This window comes from Crotalus tigris, unplaced genomic scaffold, assembly GCF_016545835.1.
Source record: "Crotalus tigris isolate CLP2741 ecotype Arizona unplaced genomic scaffold, ASM1654583v1 scf7180000020270.473046, whole genome shotgun sequence".
NCBI lineage: Eukaryota > Metazoa > Chordata > Lepidosauria > Squamata > Viperidae > Crotalus > Crotalus tigris.
Genome location: NW_024097939.1, coordinates 374817 through 392263, shown reverse-complemented (window position 1 = coordinate 392263; position 17447 = coordinate 374817). Strand labels below are relative to the sequence as shown.

Here is a 17447-nt window from a genome sequence, read left to right as displayed (position 1 = left end):
ACTCTATTTTAGTATATGGAATCTCTCTTAGTTGTTCCTCGGATAGGCCAGATGGATCCACGAGTTCTTTTCTGGAAAAGAAAAGTTTAAAAGTTAAACAAATCACTTGCATAAAAAATATTATTTAATAGTAGATATCCATGCTTGCAGAAATACTTACTGAATGTGTTTCCACAATTCTTCCTTTGCTTGAACATCTGGACTTCTCCTATATGCATTCAAATATATATATACATATATATTTATTATCAGTATACATAATAAACAAATACAAAATTTTAAAATTATGACAGCCAAGAACAATGATTTACTAATAAATACTTAAGCACAGGAATAATTTTTGAATTTTGTATGTGGAAATGGCATCTTATGAATAGAAAAGCCCTGAGGTGAATCACTATTTGTCTTCCTCCAAAATTCACAAGATGTGTTGACTAAACTTCTAATTAAAAATAATTATTTAAGGTGTCTCCTACCTCTCAAAGCTCTGGGAAAGTTAAAAGTGGAAACAACTAATGGTACAATCAAGGTTGACACTATTTTCTAGTTAAGTAAACTTGTTTCTGAAAAAATGCCATATTAATAGCTTAGTATCTCTTTCATAGAAAAATTACTTGATTTCAAAGCAACCAAGCTAATTATGAATACCAGTAGTCCTTGATTTACAATCACAAATGGAACCAGAATCTTCGTCATTCACTAAGTGAGTAATCAGTAAGTGAAACATCCATGTGACTGCTTTGCCTAATAACCACAATCCCAGCTCTCTCAGTTGCGGTTGTTAACTGATTGTGTTGCTGTTAAGTAGAGTCCCGGGAGAGGGCCTTCTCCCTGCCCAACTATGCCCAGGTCCACTGCCTTTTTCTGCAGCTGTAGGTACACCCACCCAATTCAAGGTACAGCCGTCCTTCCAAGGTCACCTTGCACTATCTTGCAAGTGGGCTCCATTCTCACAATTGTAGGAAGGCTCCTTCTGCAAACTGCAGTTTGGAGAAGGGACCTTCCAAACTATTGTGAGAGTGATTGTATTAGCTAGACTTCCTAGTCTAGGAAGGCTAGAAAGGTAGCAAACACCATTGTTCTGAATTATGGCATTCACTAGCTTTCTAGCCCTTGAAAGCTAACAAATCTTCAGAATTTGAGGTTTGTTCTTGCATCGCGCTGAGCAATGTTGTGTGGGGAGGAGAAATCCCTTGGGGTGCTGCTTGAATGGACCTAAAATACTCCATCCCTGCAACCTGCAGCTTCCCTGCTGGCTTTCCCATTGGCTTTCTGGAGAAGCCAGCACAGAAGATTGCAAATGGTAATCACAAACAGCCATTAAATGACTGGCTGTTAAGTGATGGACTAACTGTAATGAAAGGTGCATTAAAGAACTACAAGTCTTATAGTCTCATAGAAGTATTTATATTAGGCAAAATATTTCAAAATCAAGAGGAAAAAGAGATAAAGCTTTTGTGTGTATGATCTTAGACTCTTACTTAGGTGAGATGGGCAGGGTAGAAATTTGCTAAATAAATAAATAATCTCCACATTTTTCTTTCTTCTTCCCTTATTTTTCTGATGTTCACCTTGCTGGATGAAACAGTTCCTGAAAACTTGAAAATACAGGTAGTCCTCGACTTATAACAGTTCATTTAGTGACTGTTCAAAGTTACAACGGCACTGAAAAAAGTGACACAGGACCACTTTTCACAGTTACAACCTTTGTAGCATTCCCATGATTATGTGATCAGAATTCAGATGCCTGGCAACTGCTTCATACTTGGGACGGTTGCAGCGTCCCAAGGTCATGTGATCACCTCTTGCAACTTTTGGACAAGCCAAGTCAATGGGGAAGACAGATTCAGTTAACAACTGGGTTACTAACTTATCAACAGCAGTGATTCACTTAACAACTATGGGAAGAAAGGTTGTAAAATGGGGCAAAACTCACTTAACAAATGTTGTACTTATCAACAGAAATTTTGGGCTCAATTGTGGTCGTAGGTTGAGGACTATCTGTATCATCTGAACTTTCACTTGACCTAATAAAGGTAGTAGATCCCTGGTAAGAGAACTAACTGCAGCCCAAATTTTCTTCCCGGGCAAAGAGATATTCTTCATTGTTTTGCATTTTTTTTTCAACCTTGGTCCCCTCACCCCAATCTTTGTACATTCCCTTTTATGTCCTCTGTACTCCTGTCTGCCTAAGGGGTGTGGAGGAGGGAAAGGAGGGCTTAACAGAATTTCTCAACATTTAATGCTAAACTTCTTCCTTTTTTCACTGAGACTCATTCATGCAAAGCAGCAGCTGTGAACTCTGCCCTCATCTGAAGGGATCAGCATCTCTTCTGTACCTGTAATATAACTAGGAACCAAGTACAAACAATCTATACTGAAAGAAAGCTTTAGTGAATTGCCTACATCCACCATTACCCATCCAAAACAAAACCCTCAGACCTCAGTGTAGTCATAAACTGCATCCTTGGGCTATGAACAACACCCCCCCCAACACAGGATTTTTTAGACCTCTTTGCTGAAGAACCATGGGGGGGGGGAGAGTCACAAGCAAATAATGGATAAAAGATACTGATTTATAATAAACTGTGTAGCCTTATTTATGCATCTCTGAATAAGTAGCTTAATTAGGTCACATATAGATCCAATACAACACAGAGAAAATAAATGTTACGTATGTCATCCTCATATTAGTGACAACAGCAAAATTCAATAGCATCTTTATTATTATTGTTGCAAACCATGTAGAAAACGTACTTATGAGTGCTATATAAACAGTTAAAAGTCAGTTTGTGAGGGCTGGATACACTCCACCCATCCTTGCATGACTAAAAGGAACAAATTGGCTATTTAAGGGGAGAAACACAAAACCTTATGTTTTTGCTTTGGAACAACTGGGTTTCATTGTAAAACAAAACAACAATTCCAGGAAATATATCCTTTAGTGACTATAGAGAAGGCTTCAGTGACCCATATAAAAAATGATATATTTTCAAAGATTTTAAGAAAAATAAAAATCTAATTATTTTATAGTCCCTAGTGACCTGAGTCTTTTGATAAGCCAAAATGAGTGATAACCATTTGAATTAACAACAACTTTCCATTTTAGGTGAAAATGTTATGCCACTGTAGGTATAGCCATACCGTAGTTTTCTCTATGCTAGCCGAAAAACAGCTGTATGTTATTCTGTATAATACAATTGCTACATCAGGAATTCAAGCTTTGCTGGGGTGGAGGAGAGGGACAATATTTTAGCAGGCAGAAATACAGAATGGCTAATACAGAATGTTGATTTGACAACATTGGAGAGGTATCTGATACACCAAAACATCCATTAAATTGCAAACTGTATAATTTTGCAGCAATTCATTTCATTTTCATAATGATGCAAATAATGTAATTTGCATAAGGGTATCACACATTTATACAAATTATGCCTTCTTCATAGAGTATCATCATGCAAATAATGAAACAAACTCCATGAATTAAAAACAAATGTAATTGGTTGGTGCAGACTACTTCAGATGCAACGGACTTTGTTATTTCAGGAGGATGTCCAGACAGAAATTTATATCCCAAGTCTGCTAAATGGAAGCCTATGAAATCAAGATTTTACTGTATTTAGCTAATGGGCTCAATACAACCTTGTTCTTCAGAACATTTGAATAGGTGAAATTCATTTCATGGGGTTAAAGAGAAAATCTTGTTATTCTATTTTTAACAACATATTTAATTTTTCCTAGCTCCCAAAACAAGTTTGTGCATCCGGTCATTATACCTAATCAAATGCAATATAAATCAATTAACATCCCACTAGATATTATTTTGAATATTTAACTATAGGATTTGTATGTCTGTTAAGTCTAAAAATCCTTTGGCAATACAGATGACCTGTACAGCAATAGAAAATGGAGGGGTTTTATATGTTTGCTTTTTTTTTCTTAAAAACATCACTTAATACTTTTCTCCTGTATTCAACCCTCTCAAACAGGGCAATTGTTTTTTTTTTATTAGACCAAACTATTCTTTCATTGTAGCATTTAATTTTCTTGTTATTCTTTTCCTTAAGGTTTATTGCAATATTGCAAAATAACTACATCTGGTTTTTAAAAGATTCAAATTGACCACAAGAGGGAGTCTCTCCTATTGTATTTAACTAATAAGTAAAAATTATATTAAATAAGCGTAACTTTTCTCATTTTAGATGTCCAAAAAGTTTAGCATTCAACATACGATCGTGATCTGTGCCTGGAACGCCGATTGATGGGTTCAGATTGGTTTTTTTCTTTTTGTCGCCTCAGCACTGCTTCCCACTGAGGAGCTGAATCAACCATGTCATTCTCTTGTCGTAACCTTTACAAAAATTAACATAATGATAACAATTAGAAATTATGAGAGTTGTAGTTCAACAGATGTGAAAAGTGCCAGATTGGGAAGATAATCTTAATATTCTGAAAATTTAATTCTGAGCACAGACAATGTCACAAGATGACTGATTCTAGTAGCTAGAGGTTTAAGAAAAATAAATGTACTACTCTAAGGAACTAGCCAGTACATTTAATTATATTTATTTACAAAACAAATATCTGCTTCAGTCACAGACTCAAAGTGGCTTACAACCAGTGCAATAAAATAATCCCAGTAGAATAGCAACCAATACCTATCAAACCAGAAACCAGTTATTCATTTTTTTAAAAGGTAACAATAAAAACTAACCAAAAGGATCTGCAGAATGGCAGTGTTTTAACTGCTGCTTCTGTTTTTGAATGAATAGAAAAGAAGAGAAAAATCCAAACACAAAACCCAACAAAACCCAACATACAATTTCATGTTGTGACAAACGTAAACCCAATTCCATCTTAGTAGTCAGGCATATCCACTTGAAATCTATATTTTTCAGACTGATTTTTCAAATGATCCAACATTTCCTTGATGAAAACCATTGATGAAATCAATTCATAGACACTTGGTTGGGTCGTGTAAGATACTGATTGCTCAGTTTGAATTCCTTCATTAGGAACTACCCTCTGCCCTATCCAAAATGTCCTCTGGATTTTGTCTCCATATTGCAGGCAAGGAATCAGTCTTCATATTAGGTTATTCCCTGCATTGGTAAAACATTCTTAAAGATTCAGGTTTTATTAAATATAAAATAGCTACCAACATTTCTGGTTGTTTTAAAAAAACAACTGATCGCTTCTGATCTTTCTGTTTAGTTCTTTAATGCATGAAATCAGCTGGAGCCTGGAGAGATTTAATCCTTTTGCCTTGCCTGAGCAGGTTGCAAGCTGCTTTCTTCTCTGCTTTTTAAATGAAGACTGTGGGGAAAAGGCATGAACATAACCATAACGCTCATGGGGGGATATTCAGAGTTTAAATTACTTGTAATTCTGGATTGCTTCTAATACATAACAAAAGGGAGTTTGGCAACCTCCCCTATTTACAGGAGAAGAAATACAATCTCCCAATTTTTTCAAGTGAAAATTAACTAGCCAGGAAAATATCATTCACAGAAGCAATTTTTATTTACACCATAATCTGTAAATTAAGTATAATATGCATTTGGTTCAAAATTTGTGCATAATTTTTTAATCACCTGTGTCTCTTCTTCCTATGTTCCCTATTAGAATTTTCTGATTCACTTCCACTGCTGGTATTGCAACGGGATCGTGATCTAAAAAGGAGAAAAACAGAATGACATTAGCAAAAAATAAACCGTAAGAGTATTCTATCCATCCATCCAATTTTATATGGCCGCCCATCGCAGCTGACATACAATAAAAGCAACAATTAAAACACTTTATACAACCACTTTACTAATTAGACATAAATAAGAACAAGATTGCAAGATGGTTATATGTGATGCAGCCAAAGTGTGGGTTCCCTGCTGCCAGGGGATTCCCAGGCTTGATGAAAAAAAAATGTTTTGAGTCCTTTCCAGAAGGCCATAGGGACAAGCTCACTTCAACGGGGATGATATTCTAATGGGAGGATGCCATTGCAGAAAAGGCTTGTCTCCTAGGTTCCATCAGATGGAACCCCTTAGCAGACAGGGCCTGCAACATGCACCTGCTGCAAGATCTGGAGGCTAAAACATATAAGGAACGGTTGCTAGAATTGGGTATGTCTAGTTTAATGAAGAGAAGGGCAAGGGGGGACATGATATCAGTATTCCAATATCTCAGGGGCTGCCATAAAGAAGAGGGAATCAAGCTATTTTCCAAAGCACCTGAAGTCAGGACAAGAAGCAACGGGTGGAAACTAATCAAGGAGAGAAGCAACCTAGAACTAAGGAGAAACTTCCTGACAGTGAGAACAATTAATCAGTGGAACAGCCTACCTCCAGAAGCAGTAAATGCTCCAACACTGGAAGTTTTTAAGAAGAGACTGGACAGCCATTTGTCTGAAATGGTGTAGGGTTTCCTGCCTGAGCAGGGGGTTGGACTAGATGACCTCCAAGGTCCCTTCCAACTTTACTACTACTAGAAGATCCGATCGGACAAGTAGATGTAATTGGAGAGAAACAGTACTTCAAATGAACTGCACCTAGAACTGCAAACTGGCAGCCAGTGCAGCTCACAGAAGTGTAATATGTGTCCTCCTAGACCTAGGTGCACACATTACTGCCTGTGTCACTGTCCTGTTCACCAGTTGAAGCTTCTGGATACTCTTCAAGGGCAGCCCCATGTAGAGTGCCTAATTACGTCAAATTTATACATTTGGAAAAGTAAATAATGAGGTTTTCCCTGTGAAACAATAACAATTATTGTCATTACTAATTCACTTTCAGTATTATTAATGTTGCATTGCCCTGGAAACCAAAAGTGTTTACAGATGCACAAATTAGGTGACTTGAAAAACTTAGATTATCATTCACCTTGTTAGCAAACGTAGCTGATGACGGTCAAAGGAAAAAAAAGAATCAAAACAGACCTAAAGAAACCCTAAATTTGCATTAGGAAAGAAGCAGAAAGCAAATGTAAATAACAACAGTCAGAAAATTTAAGGTCAGGTCCCACCTTCTTCTGAAAGGCTGAGCAGGCTCATTTTCACTTCCGCCCGAAGGATGCCGTCGTGAATGGGGAAACTTTGGTGATCTAGTTCGGTCACTGGGAGAATTGTAAAGTCCACTAGGGTCAAAGAAGAGTAAGAATAAAAAAAACATACCATTTTACAGTGGCTATCATAACACATTTTCAGTAGTCCTTGACTCATGACCGGTTACAATTTAAAGTTATGATGGAAAAAAAGTAAAAAAAAAAGTACTTACGATCCATTATCAAAGATATGATTGCCGCACCACCCCTGCAGTCAATCAATCACATTTTGAGTGTTTGGCAATCAGCTCACATTTACGACTAGTTAAGCAGAGGTCCTCAAACTTGGCCACTTTAAGACTTGTGGACTTCAACTCCCAGAATTCCCCAGCCAGCCATGCTAGGGAATTCTGGGCGTTGAAATCCACGAGTCTTAAAGTGGCCAATTTTGAGGACCCCTGAGTTACAGCATCTCAGGGTCATGTAATCATGTTTTGCTACCTTTTTGCCATTTTCCAGCAACAAACATCCATTGCATAAGATGGATTTGGACTTATGACCACATGATGTGGTTAACTACTATCATAAAAATGTTTGTAAAATTGAATTGAACAAAATTCTGGGCTCGGTTCTGGTTATAGGTCGGGGATTACCTGTAGTTTTATTTTACAATTATTTTATGAAAAGAAAGTATTGGTATTTTCTATCCTAACAAATACACTTTTCAAAAAGTGTAGTCAAAAAGAGGATGGTGATTCTACTACTTTGGGAAAATGAATACACTGTACTGAACTCTTCCCCAAACATATATATGTAAGGAGCTCTGAAGACAGAACATTAAAAATATTTAGAAATTTAGACAATATAATAGGAGATATTTTTTTATTAAGAATAGCATTGTACTGCAAGACTTCCTTATAATACTAGGAAAAAAACTCATTATTCCTGACCAGCTATGCAGAGATAATAGACTTAACAATTTGCATATTCTTTTTACAGTTAGCTTTCATTAGAACAATTTCCCATAATTATTAATGATAACAGGATAAGAAAAATTGCAATAAGCAAATAGACTAGTGAAATAATATTTGAGAAAGACCCCTTGAAATTTATTTTTCCAATGTCATGCTGAAGATTTTAAGAATATGCAATATTCTGTCTCCTCCACAACCGTAAACATTTATAATTCCTGAGACAGAAATATTAGTCTTTTATGAACATGTAATATCTATGAAATTGATTTCTTCAAAGTGAGCTGAAAGCTTGTAAAATAGTTGCCCAAGCTTTTTTTGCAGATTCCTACAGAAGTAATGGAAAGAATGGGAGAGTGGAAACCCTTTGCAACCATCATTTCGTACAGAAATCTCACATATAAATGAAGGGAATTATAAGTGGCTTGGCTCCCCACCTCTTTTGTTCTTCCTTTATCCCTTCGCCCCAGAAAAGTCAGTATGTTTTCACACTCTTAATCTTTGGAAATAACAGCAACCGGTAAAAAAGAAGAGCTACTTGTCTTGAGGATGGGGTCTAGCTATGTAGTAAACCCATTTCAAATCTCGGTATCAGGTCTTAGCAAGTGATTAAAAGGCACTAATTTTAAGACACCAGAAATATGACAGCCTTTTCCTCAACCTATGGCTCTTATTGAATAGTAAGGCACCTCTATCATTCAGAGAACTTCCTTTTACTTACCGTAATCTCTCTTTACTATTGTGTCATCAACATTTAACTAACATACTTTTGGATATAACACTAAGCCAGGACTTTTTAACAAAAACTGTGAATGGTTTAAGAAACTAAGTTTGCAATAATCATGATTTCTTATAAAATGTGGATGGTTTTTGCTTTGCTCTGCCAATGTGTGGATGGCATTCCAAAAGCTCTTAGTCACAGGCACTTCTTTGCAGAAGCTAAGTAAACTTTTTTCTTAAACTAATGCAGATCCAGCAGTAAAAATGAAAAAAAAAATCCAACTTGGGTGGGATTACCATAATTTATTTATTTTAGTCACCTTTTATTCTCTTCAGAGTGTATTATTTTACACCCTGTGGGAGCAATCATCAGGAAATCCTATTTAAAACAATGTTTACTGAGATTTCATAAGGACATTGGGTTTCCCCCCCACCTTTCTATTTGCAAAAGATATAAGCACTCTGGTATGGAAAGAACTCTAGATAAAGGAGGTGTTGCTTTGCTAAAGATTCACTGCCAGGAAGAATGTCAGCAATTATTGTTTGGGAAAATTCAAGAGCAGTTTAAATCTGAGAAGTTAGACAATGCAGAAACAAGGAAAAAGTGAATTTGTTTGTAAGCTCAGAAACAATGGGCTGAAACAAATCAGGACCTGTCAACTAAGTCAAGCAATGCCTTCAATTTGGATTTAGTAAAGATTCAGATTGATCTTAATCTAAGCAATCAACGTTTAATCTAAGCAGATTTTGAGTTAAGATTATCGCACAGAGATACCTGCAAACACATTACTTCTAACACCATGTGTATACTTTGTTCAAAACCAAGCTTACCTTTGAGGACAGTTTTCTTCCCATGGTGCATTGGTTTTATTTCTTTGGGTTTCTGGGCTGCTTTCATTTCTTAACTTTTTAAAACTGGTAAGCATTAAAAAAAAGGAATTTAGAACTATCAACCTGTGGAAATAAGTAAGCATAAATCTCACATCACAAGCTTAGATATTTATTTCTAGGGAATTTTCATAATGAACCACTTTTGTCACAATTATCTTGGGGACTGTTCAAGTGTAGATATTGTTCAAGCTGAAATGACTGTTCAAGTGATACAAAATACTATACATTCTTTTTATACTGTACATCAGTGTGAGACAGAACAACTCATGCAATCTATCTATTTTATATGTACGCTTTTAATTTGTTTAAGTCATCTTTGCAAACTTTGTCACTCTCTTCCACATATCAGGCTACATAAGTATAATCCAAACTAGACTATTGTCAGTGCTAGAATGAAAGCTAGGCATCTGGAGTCGAGATGTGCATCCATATACAGACAGGCAGAAACAGCAAAGAACTGACAAGATCAATAGTCTTGAAGATTGCTGAGAGAACCAAGATAGTTGCATCACCATTAATCTGCTTCTCCAGATGTCATTATAAGTGCAATCAATGCTGTTTCCATACTATCCAGCCTGAGCCCCAACTGAAAGGGGTCCAGATAATCCACTTCTTCCAGGGTCTCTGAAGATGCAAACAGACCACTTTCTCAACAATTTTCACTGAAAAGGGAAGACATTATCTAAAATTGCTTCTCACTGCTTCATGAGGAAGGCATACCTCCCCCTTTTCAAGGAAGACAGAACCAAGTAGACTCTTTTTCCCCATTATAAACTTCACTATTTCTATTTTCTATCTACTTTTTCCTATACCTAATGAAGGTTTTTCTACTTCTCATATAATTCTGCCTGTTTCTTGAAAGCAAACATAAATTCTTTCATTCTTGCTCTTATATTATTCCACAATATTATATATCACATTGAAGGGCCCAAATTATCTTCAGCCAAACAAATATTTAATTAGATAAAAAAACTGTGTGAAATTCTATGGCTGCATTTAGAAATCTGATTTGCGACTTCATTATAAAGTATATATATAAAGATTGCCAACGGTTTTATAAATTATTGGGCGTAGGAACAAAAAATGAAACTTTATTCTATTTCTTCTTGCATTAATTCTGCTATAATTCTTATTCTGATTGTAATTAAAATAATTATTTCAGTTTTATTCATGAGCATCTAGTATGTCTATTCAACCTCCCAAAGATTTTCTAAATCCAAAAAAGGTTTATGTTAAACCTAACATCAAGTTAATTTTTCTTAAAAAGAAATCAACGGGTCATTTTTTTTAAGCTTTAGATTCCCAGATGCTGATGACACCATTTTTTTTTTCACTTCTTTTATCGGTACCTTTTAATTGGTGATGGAGCAATAATTTTGGCTCTTTCTTCATTTTCTTCAGTTTCTTTGTATGTAATAACCTGACTTGTACAATGTGACCCTGAAATGAAAAAGAAAATGTCTAATGTTTCAAACTGTTAGCATTCTCTTGCATTCTGGGATATATCTTTTACTATATATTTTCATTTAATTATATTCTCAATCTCTTAAGATCACAACTGTTACATATATTTGTTATCCAATCATCTCAATTTAGCCAGCACAATGGTTTTTCACAGTGCTTTTTTTCTAAAAAAAAAAAAAAAAAGTGCCGGAACTCACACACGTCAGTCATACAACCCGCCTTGCCTACCCTATAAGGTTCCATCCAAAAAAGGTGCCGGAACTCCGTTCTGGGCGTTCTATGAGAAAAAAAGCCCTGGAACTTTTTCAATTAAAACCTAAACTACTGATATTTCAAAAACACCAGCAAAGATAGCCTTTTTCTGCTACATAATGCTTCAATTAAAAAAAAACCTAAAATACTCAGTACTTACGCAACAGAATTTTTTCCATTTCTCCCATAAGAAGCAATCTTTCCAATAGAAAAATAGTATTTATAAACTAAATACTTCAGCATTGTAACAATAGGGAGAACACAAAAATAACAATACTAACTGAATATGTAAAAATTTGAATTAGATTTTTTAAAAGTATCTGGACACTATGTAAAAAGGTTCTTTTATGCATGTAATGTTGTATACTCCTTAAAGCTTAGCACATGGTGTTAGGAACCTTGTTTCAGCCCTACAGAGTATTGACTGAAATATTGTAATTCACAAGACACATCTTTATTGTACAATGAACAGGGGCAAACTATATTAAATAGAAATGCTAACAAGCATTAAAACAGCCTTCTACTATAAGAATGAATCTAATACACAAGACCCCACTACAGTATAGCTCAGGGGTAGGCAACCTTGGCTCTTTTATGACTCGTGGACTTCAACTCCCAGAATTCCTGAGCCTACTCCTGGTATAGCTTGATATTTGGAGGGTGTCAGGTTGCCTATGTTTCTGGATCATTAAGAAAAAACACTTCACTTGATACAGTTTCAAAAAGTCATTTAGTAAATAACCATTAAAAGTCATTTCAAAGAGGCATTATGAAAAAGTTGCACATAAATTTCCAAAAAGGTAGAAAATATATATTTCAGGATAAGACATTTAGTAGATAAGTTGTCCAAAGTGATTAATTACTAACCCCCCCCCAAGATAGTTACTAAAACTATTATCAGATGGCGTGGCAATAGAAAGAGAGGCCACTGAATTTGGGGAGCAAACAAATTTAAATAAATAATCAAAGTATTAATACACACAGTCTAAAATTTGCATAAGTATTTACATCTCCAAAACTATCAAATAAAAAAAGTCCTAAAAGTAGAAATCAACCATGATCAAAAGCCAGAAAGTGGCTATGCTACTATATCACCTAAGCCACAGTTTATTTAATTGGCTGCATTTGTATAATATGCTCAGCTAAAATGAAACAAATTGGTTTAGTCCAATCTGAAAACTTATTGATTGGATTATTGATTGGAAAAAAAATGTGTGATGGAGGAAAGTGTATTGCTTATACCAGGGGTAGGCAACCTTGGCTCTTTTATGACTCGTGGACTTCAACTCCCAGAATTCCTGAACCAATTCTGGGAATTGAAGTCCACGAATCATAAAAGAGCCAAGGTTGCTTACCCTTGGCTTATACATACTGATTAGCTACGGTTCTTGATACAAGTAGCATATGGTACAACATTTTGTGTAAGTCCCATTTTGTTTTCTTAAAACTTGTTTAAAAACATTAATGTTGCTTAATAAAAAGGTATTTATTCCCACAATCCAGATATTTACAATATGCTCAAAACGATGACTTTGGAACAGCCAACCGGTTGACTAGATGACTTAAAAGGTTCTCTTTTTTCCCCTCCCCTTTTGATGCTGACAGAATTCCATTTTGAGAATTTTTTCTGCATGTAGCCCAGCCCCCTCTGGGCTAATTAATATAGTTAAATATTACATTTAAATTTAAAAATACAGTAGTACCAGCTATAGAAATCCACATATTATCATACAAAAAAAAAGAAGCTGCATCAAAATAATGGCTGATGTTCTGGTGGCCTTTCTCAATGGCAGAGGCAGCGCTGGGGCTGAATAGATGCCTGGGGGCAGCTGGCTGAGATTGCTGAAAGCCCTGAACCTCTACTTCATCACCAACCCCTGCCAAAAAATGCCACTGTGCAGGGTGGCCAAAAGGGAAGAGATCCGGGGAAGAGATAGGTAAGTGGGTGAGTTGCACTGTTTTTGTGGTTGTAAGAGCAGGCAAGCTGCCAAGTGGCCACATTTTTATAATGCAACTATGGGTATGCTGCAATGCCATATTATTTGGGCATAGGTCATAAATCCATTTTGCAGCAACAACATAATTTCAAACAGTCTCTGAACAAATCATTATTAAATTGAGGATTCTGCTAACAAGTAAAAAGGGGCGCTCGCTGTTATCAAACTTACTGATACAAGATACAGTTAACAAACAATTTCTGAAAACGACAAGAAAAGGAAGTATGCAAACTTAAATGTTGTAAGTGATTTCAAGTGCTCTCCTTATCTGGAGAGGTTTGAAGAGCTGATCTAATGGCCTGCTCTTCATACTTTGCTGCAGTTGTCAATTCTGCTTTTCACAGAACTATCTTAAATCTGCTTTTTCTTCCTCCAGAAATCCTACAAACTTAGATCCCACACTTTTCTTTTTGCTCTCTTAAGTTTCTTTTTATCAACCTCGGTTTTAGAAATAGTTAATTTTCCTGTAAAATGGGATTTACACTGTATTTACAAGCTCATACTGAATAAAAATAGTAAATACTAATAATAATTTTATTAGGTACATAATAATGTCAGGCATATTAAAAATTCTGTTCAAACAATAAATTCCACAGAAAAGGGAAATAAATGTGTATATTTTAAAAACTGTGTATATTATGTTTTAGCTTTAAAGGGTCTTTAAATAATATCACTGATTTCTTAAATTTCTAACAAAAAAACTAAAAGGCTTCTCTAGTGCTGGGCTAAACAATTTTTTCCCCTCTAGACATAGCTGAATTCCAACTTTCCAATAGCTCAGCTAGCTGAACCATTCATCAGAGGTGAGGTGAGTTACAGTCAATCAACTGGAGTAGCTCTACAACCAAGTCAGCTTTAATTTTATAATTTTAGCAAACTATTCACAAAATACACTAAATGGCAAAAACAATTAAATGGATTCATTTTTATTAGTAGATGACAAATATTGTTTTACTAAGTATGAAACTAAAAAAAAATGGTAAATGAGACTTAGCTTAAAGGGAGAGTTTACTTTCTTTACAGCTTGATAAATGCAAAGTATTAGAAAAAAGAGCCTTCCAAGAATCATTCAAAAATACAATATTCTTTTCTCAGTTCCACATACCGTAAGGGTTGAAAATAATATTTTTCCATTTATTTATATAAATACTTGCGGTTTAATTTGTAAATGGCTACAATTTATAAATTGCATACCAAAAAATTGGAAAGGCTCCAAATGGATATTATTTATTTTAAACAATTAAATATAAAGCAGCCAGTATAAATAAGGATTATATTACAAGACTGAGAATTGCGTGTCAAAGCTCTTTTAACAACTGAACTTTTAGAAAGAATTGAATGGCATATATATCCTACATGATAAATTGAAAGTAGCCTTATTGTACTACTCTTAAAGCATCCAAAACTAATAAAGTATATTTACTCCATTAATTTGATATACATCTTTGCAATATGGAAGAAGTGTTTAATTCTCCATACTATGAAGATGGTTAAAATTTATGCCACTGGTGACATTTTAAAATCTTTTCGTGTTTTACAAATTTGCTGCACTTTGGAAATGTACACTTTTTAAGAGAAGGCCTGTGATTTAGACAAATGCGAGGCTGATATTGTTTTAATCTACAAAAATGCAGCTAGTGAATAGGTCTGACTGGTCCAGTAAGCACTATTTATGACCAATGAAGCCAATGTGTCAATCTCAGTCTGATGATCATTTTGGTTTCCTATCTGATAGCGATGAAGATTAGGCCACAATATAAAATGTAAGAGATATTTTGATTTGGGCCACGGATTGCTTGGACAAGCTTTCATCTGACTATAGCAATAACCTAGCACTAGAGAAGGAGAGATTAGTAGCCTCTATGCTACTGCTAAATCCAGAGGCATTGGTTCAGAAATGTCTACAAATTTCATGTGCTGTAAATTTTTTAGCTTTTCTTCTGTATCCTTCCCTTTGCTAAGTTTGTAACTCAAACAGGAGGTCTAACATTTCTTACCAAGTTGTATTTTTGATGTTCTTTTTGGATATGTCTTACTGCGACTTCTTTCAACTGTTTGGTTGGGTCGAGGGAGTTGGACAGAAATGTCTTTATACATCTGCAAAGCTGTCTTCCCACTAGAAAATGCAACAAATAAGTTAATTGAAAACTACCAAGTAGTTTTTGAAGAATGCAACATTTCACCTAGTATGCAGTACAGCTTCAAAACTTAATCGAACAGATTAGGATTAATGGAACAAGCTGCCTATAAAGTGCCTTTAGACTAAAGTTACCATCTTCACTGCAATCGTCCTCCAAAAGCTGATATGTATATCTACAAAAAGCTCTTTCATCCTAATCAACCTCTAAGACCGAAAAAACTAATCTCAACCCAACAATTACTATTTAATACAATATGAAGTCTCCTGCTTCACTTATTTAATCCAATGCCTGATCTTCAGTTTGTTTGCGCATGCTACAGTTGGTCACTTGGTAAAAGCCTGTCTTCAAGTTCATCCAAATCTGACATGTGACCTTAGGACCACAAGCTATTATCGCAAGCAAGACACTAGTAGGATGAATTTTAAACTATGACTGTTTCCAAGAGTAGAAACTGTTTACCCACCCTAATGATTTTCATAATCAGTCCAATTTACTCTCATGGCATTCAAACCTCATTTCTCACAGTACTTTACCCTTACCTTGCTTTCTTTTCTAGTGGTAACTATGTCTTTAGACACAACTATGTATCCACATCAACATGTTGCAAAGCAGACTGAAGCAATTACTATGTAGTTTCCTTGGCACCAATAGAAAAATGATTTGTTGTTGCTTCTTCCAAGATATTTCCTTGACTTCCTAGTCCAGCCTACCAAGATCAGTCAAGGTTACCTAGATATTGCCATTCAGCTGGGCAAAAAGATATACAAGTGGAATATCAGTAGGCGTGGCTCCTCTTCATTCTGAAAGACAAACTGCTATGCCATTCCCAATTTCCAATTCATAATAATCAATTTAGACTGATACACTAGGACAGGGGTAGGCAACCTTGGCTCTTTTATGACTCGTGGACTTCAACTCCCAGAATTCCTGAGCCAATTCTGGGAGTTGAAGTCCATGAGTCATAAAAGAGCCAAGGTTGCCTATCCCTGCACTAGGATATCTATGAAAGTGTCTTAGAGATGTGCTTTCCAAGATTCAAGAATTCGGAGATCTGCCTTCAGAAATGGTGATTTGATTTTAGAAGCTTTCTCCGTGTGTCTATGGATAGTCCTCTGGTGCCCAACAGAAGGCAAAGGGAGTATGCTGGGAGAGAAAGGGGATCCCCTGGGACCCAAAGTCCTCTGGTCCTCTGACATGGTTCTGGAAGAACAGAAAGCTATGCCAGAACAAGTAACGGAGTCATTTATTTTCCTGCCATGTGAATCAATGAGATGGCACTTGTTTGTAACCAAATAAGGTAATAAAAACGAAAGCTACTACCTTGCTGAAGGGTTCTGTCACCTTGGATTCTCCATCTCACACTCCAAAGGACTGCTCTGCTCATGTTTAACTTCTGCTTAAAGGTACCCTTGAATTACTCCACTTAACTAGCAACAAAACTAGCTCCCTTTCCTAGGAGACCTTATTTGAAGTCCCAATATTTCTGTTTACAGAGCTGGCTGTACAATATTATTCATAATTCTGTTAAATGCTTCTACTTTTTTTCTATTTGTTACTTTCTTTAGAAAGTTATCGAAGAATCTACATAAAGTGCCTCTTGTGTTAAGGGCCTAAATACAAAAACATTCTTTGGAGTATCCTTACTTTATTTCTTAGAATAATTTCTTGGACTATTTATTTTACTAAAATGTGTATTAATAATTATAAAAATTTCACAAAGAAAGTGCTAATTCACTAATAAGAAAAAAATAAACTGGAATAAAATATACAGAGATTCCATCATAAATTATACTAATCTGCTTTATCATTTACTTCCAGAAAGTATATTTATCCAATTTAAAAATATGTACCATTAACTAAACAATTTAGCAATCCCAAATGCCTACTTTATTGCAATATATACTCATATTCAGTTTCAATAGTGACATATTATCTAATCCATAAATAATAAGGGAGAGACAGTATGCTCACTG

The 17447-nt window shown here is 35.4% G+C and overlaps 1 protein-coding gene across 6 annotated transcripts in view; it reads right to left on the bottom strand.

Moving 5' to 3' along the window:
- Nucleotides 1-17447, bottom strand: part of EPB41L4A (erythrocyte membrane protein band 4.1 like 4A) — a 92736-nt gene that overhangs the window by 5880 nt on the left and 69409 nt on the right. For all 6 annotated transcript variants that reach the window (XM_039366391.1, XM_039366393.1, XM_039366394.1 and 3 more), the window contains exons 13-20: nt 15331-15449; nt 10970-11060; nt 9561-9644; nt 7021-7131; nt 5598-5675; nt 4235-4354; nt 161-208; nt 3-71 (exon numbers count right to left, since the gene is read on the bottom strand). In XM_039366391.1, coding sequence (XP_039222325.1) covers nt 3-71; nt 161-208; nt 4235-4354; nt 5598-5675; nt 7021-7131; nt 9561-9644; nt 10970-11060; nt 15331-15449 — 720 coding nt within the window. The remainder of the gene's footprint in view (nt 1-2; nt 72-160; nt 209-4234; nt 4355-5597; nt 5676-7020; nt 7132-9560; nt 9645-10969; nt 11061-15330; nt 15450-17447) is intronic.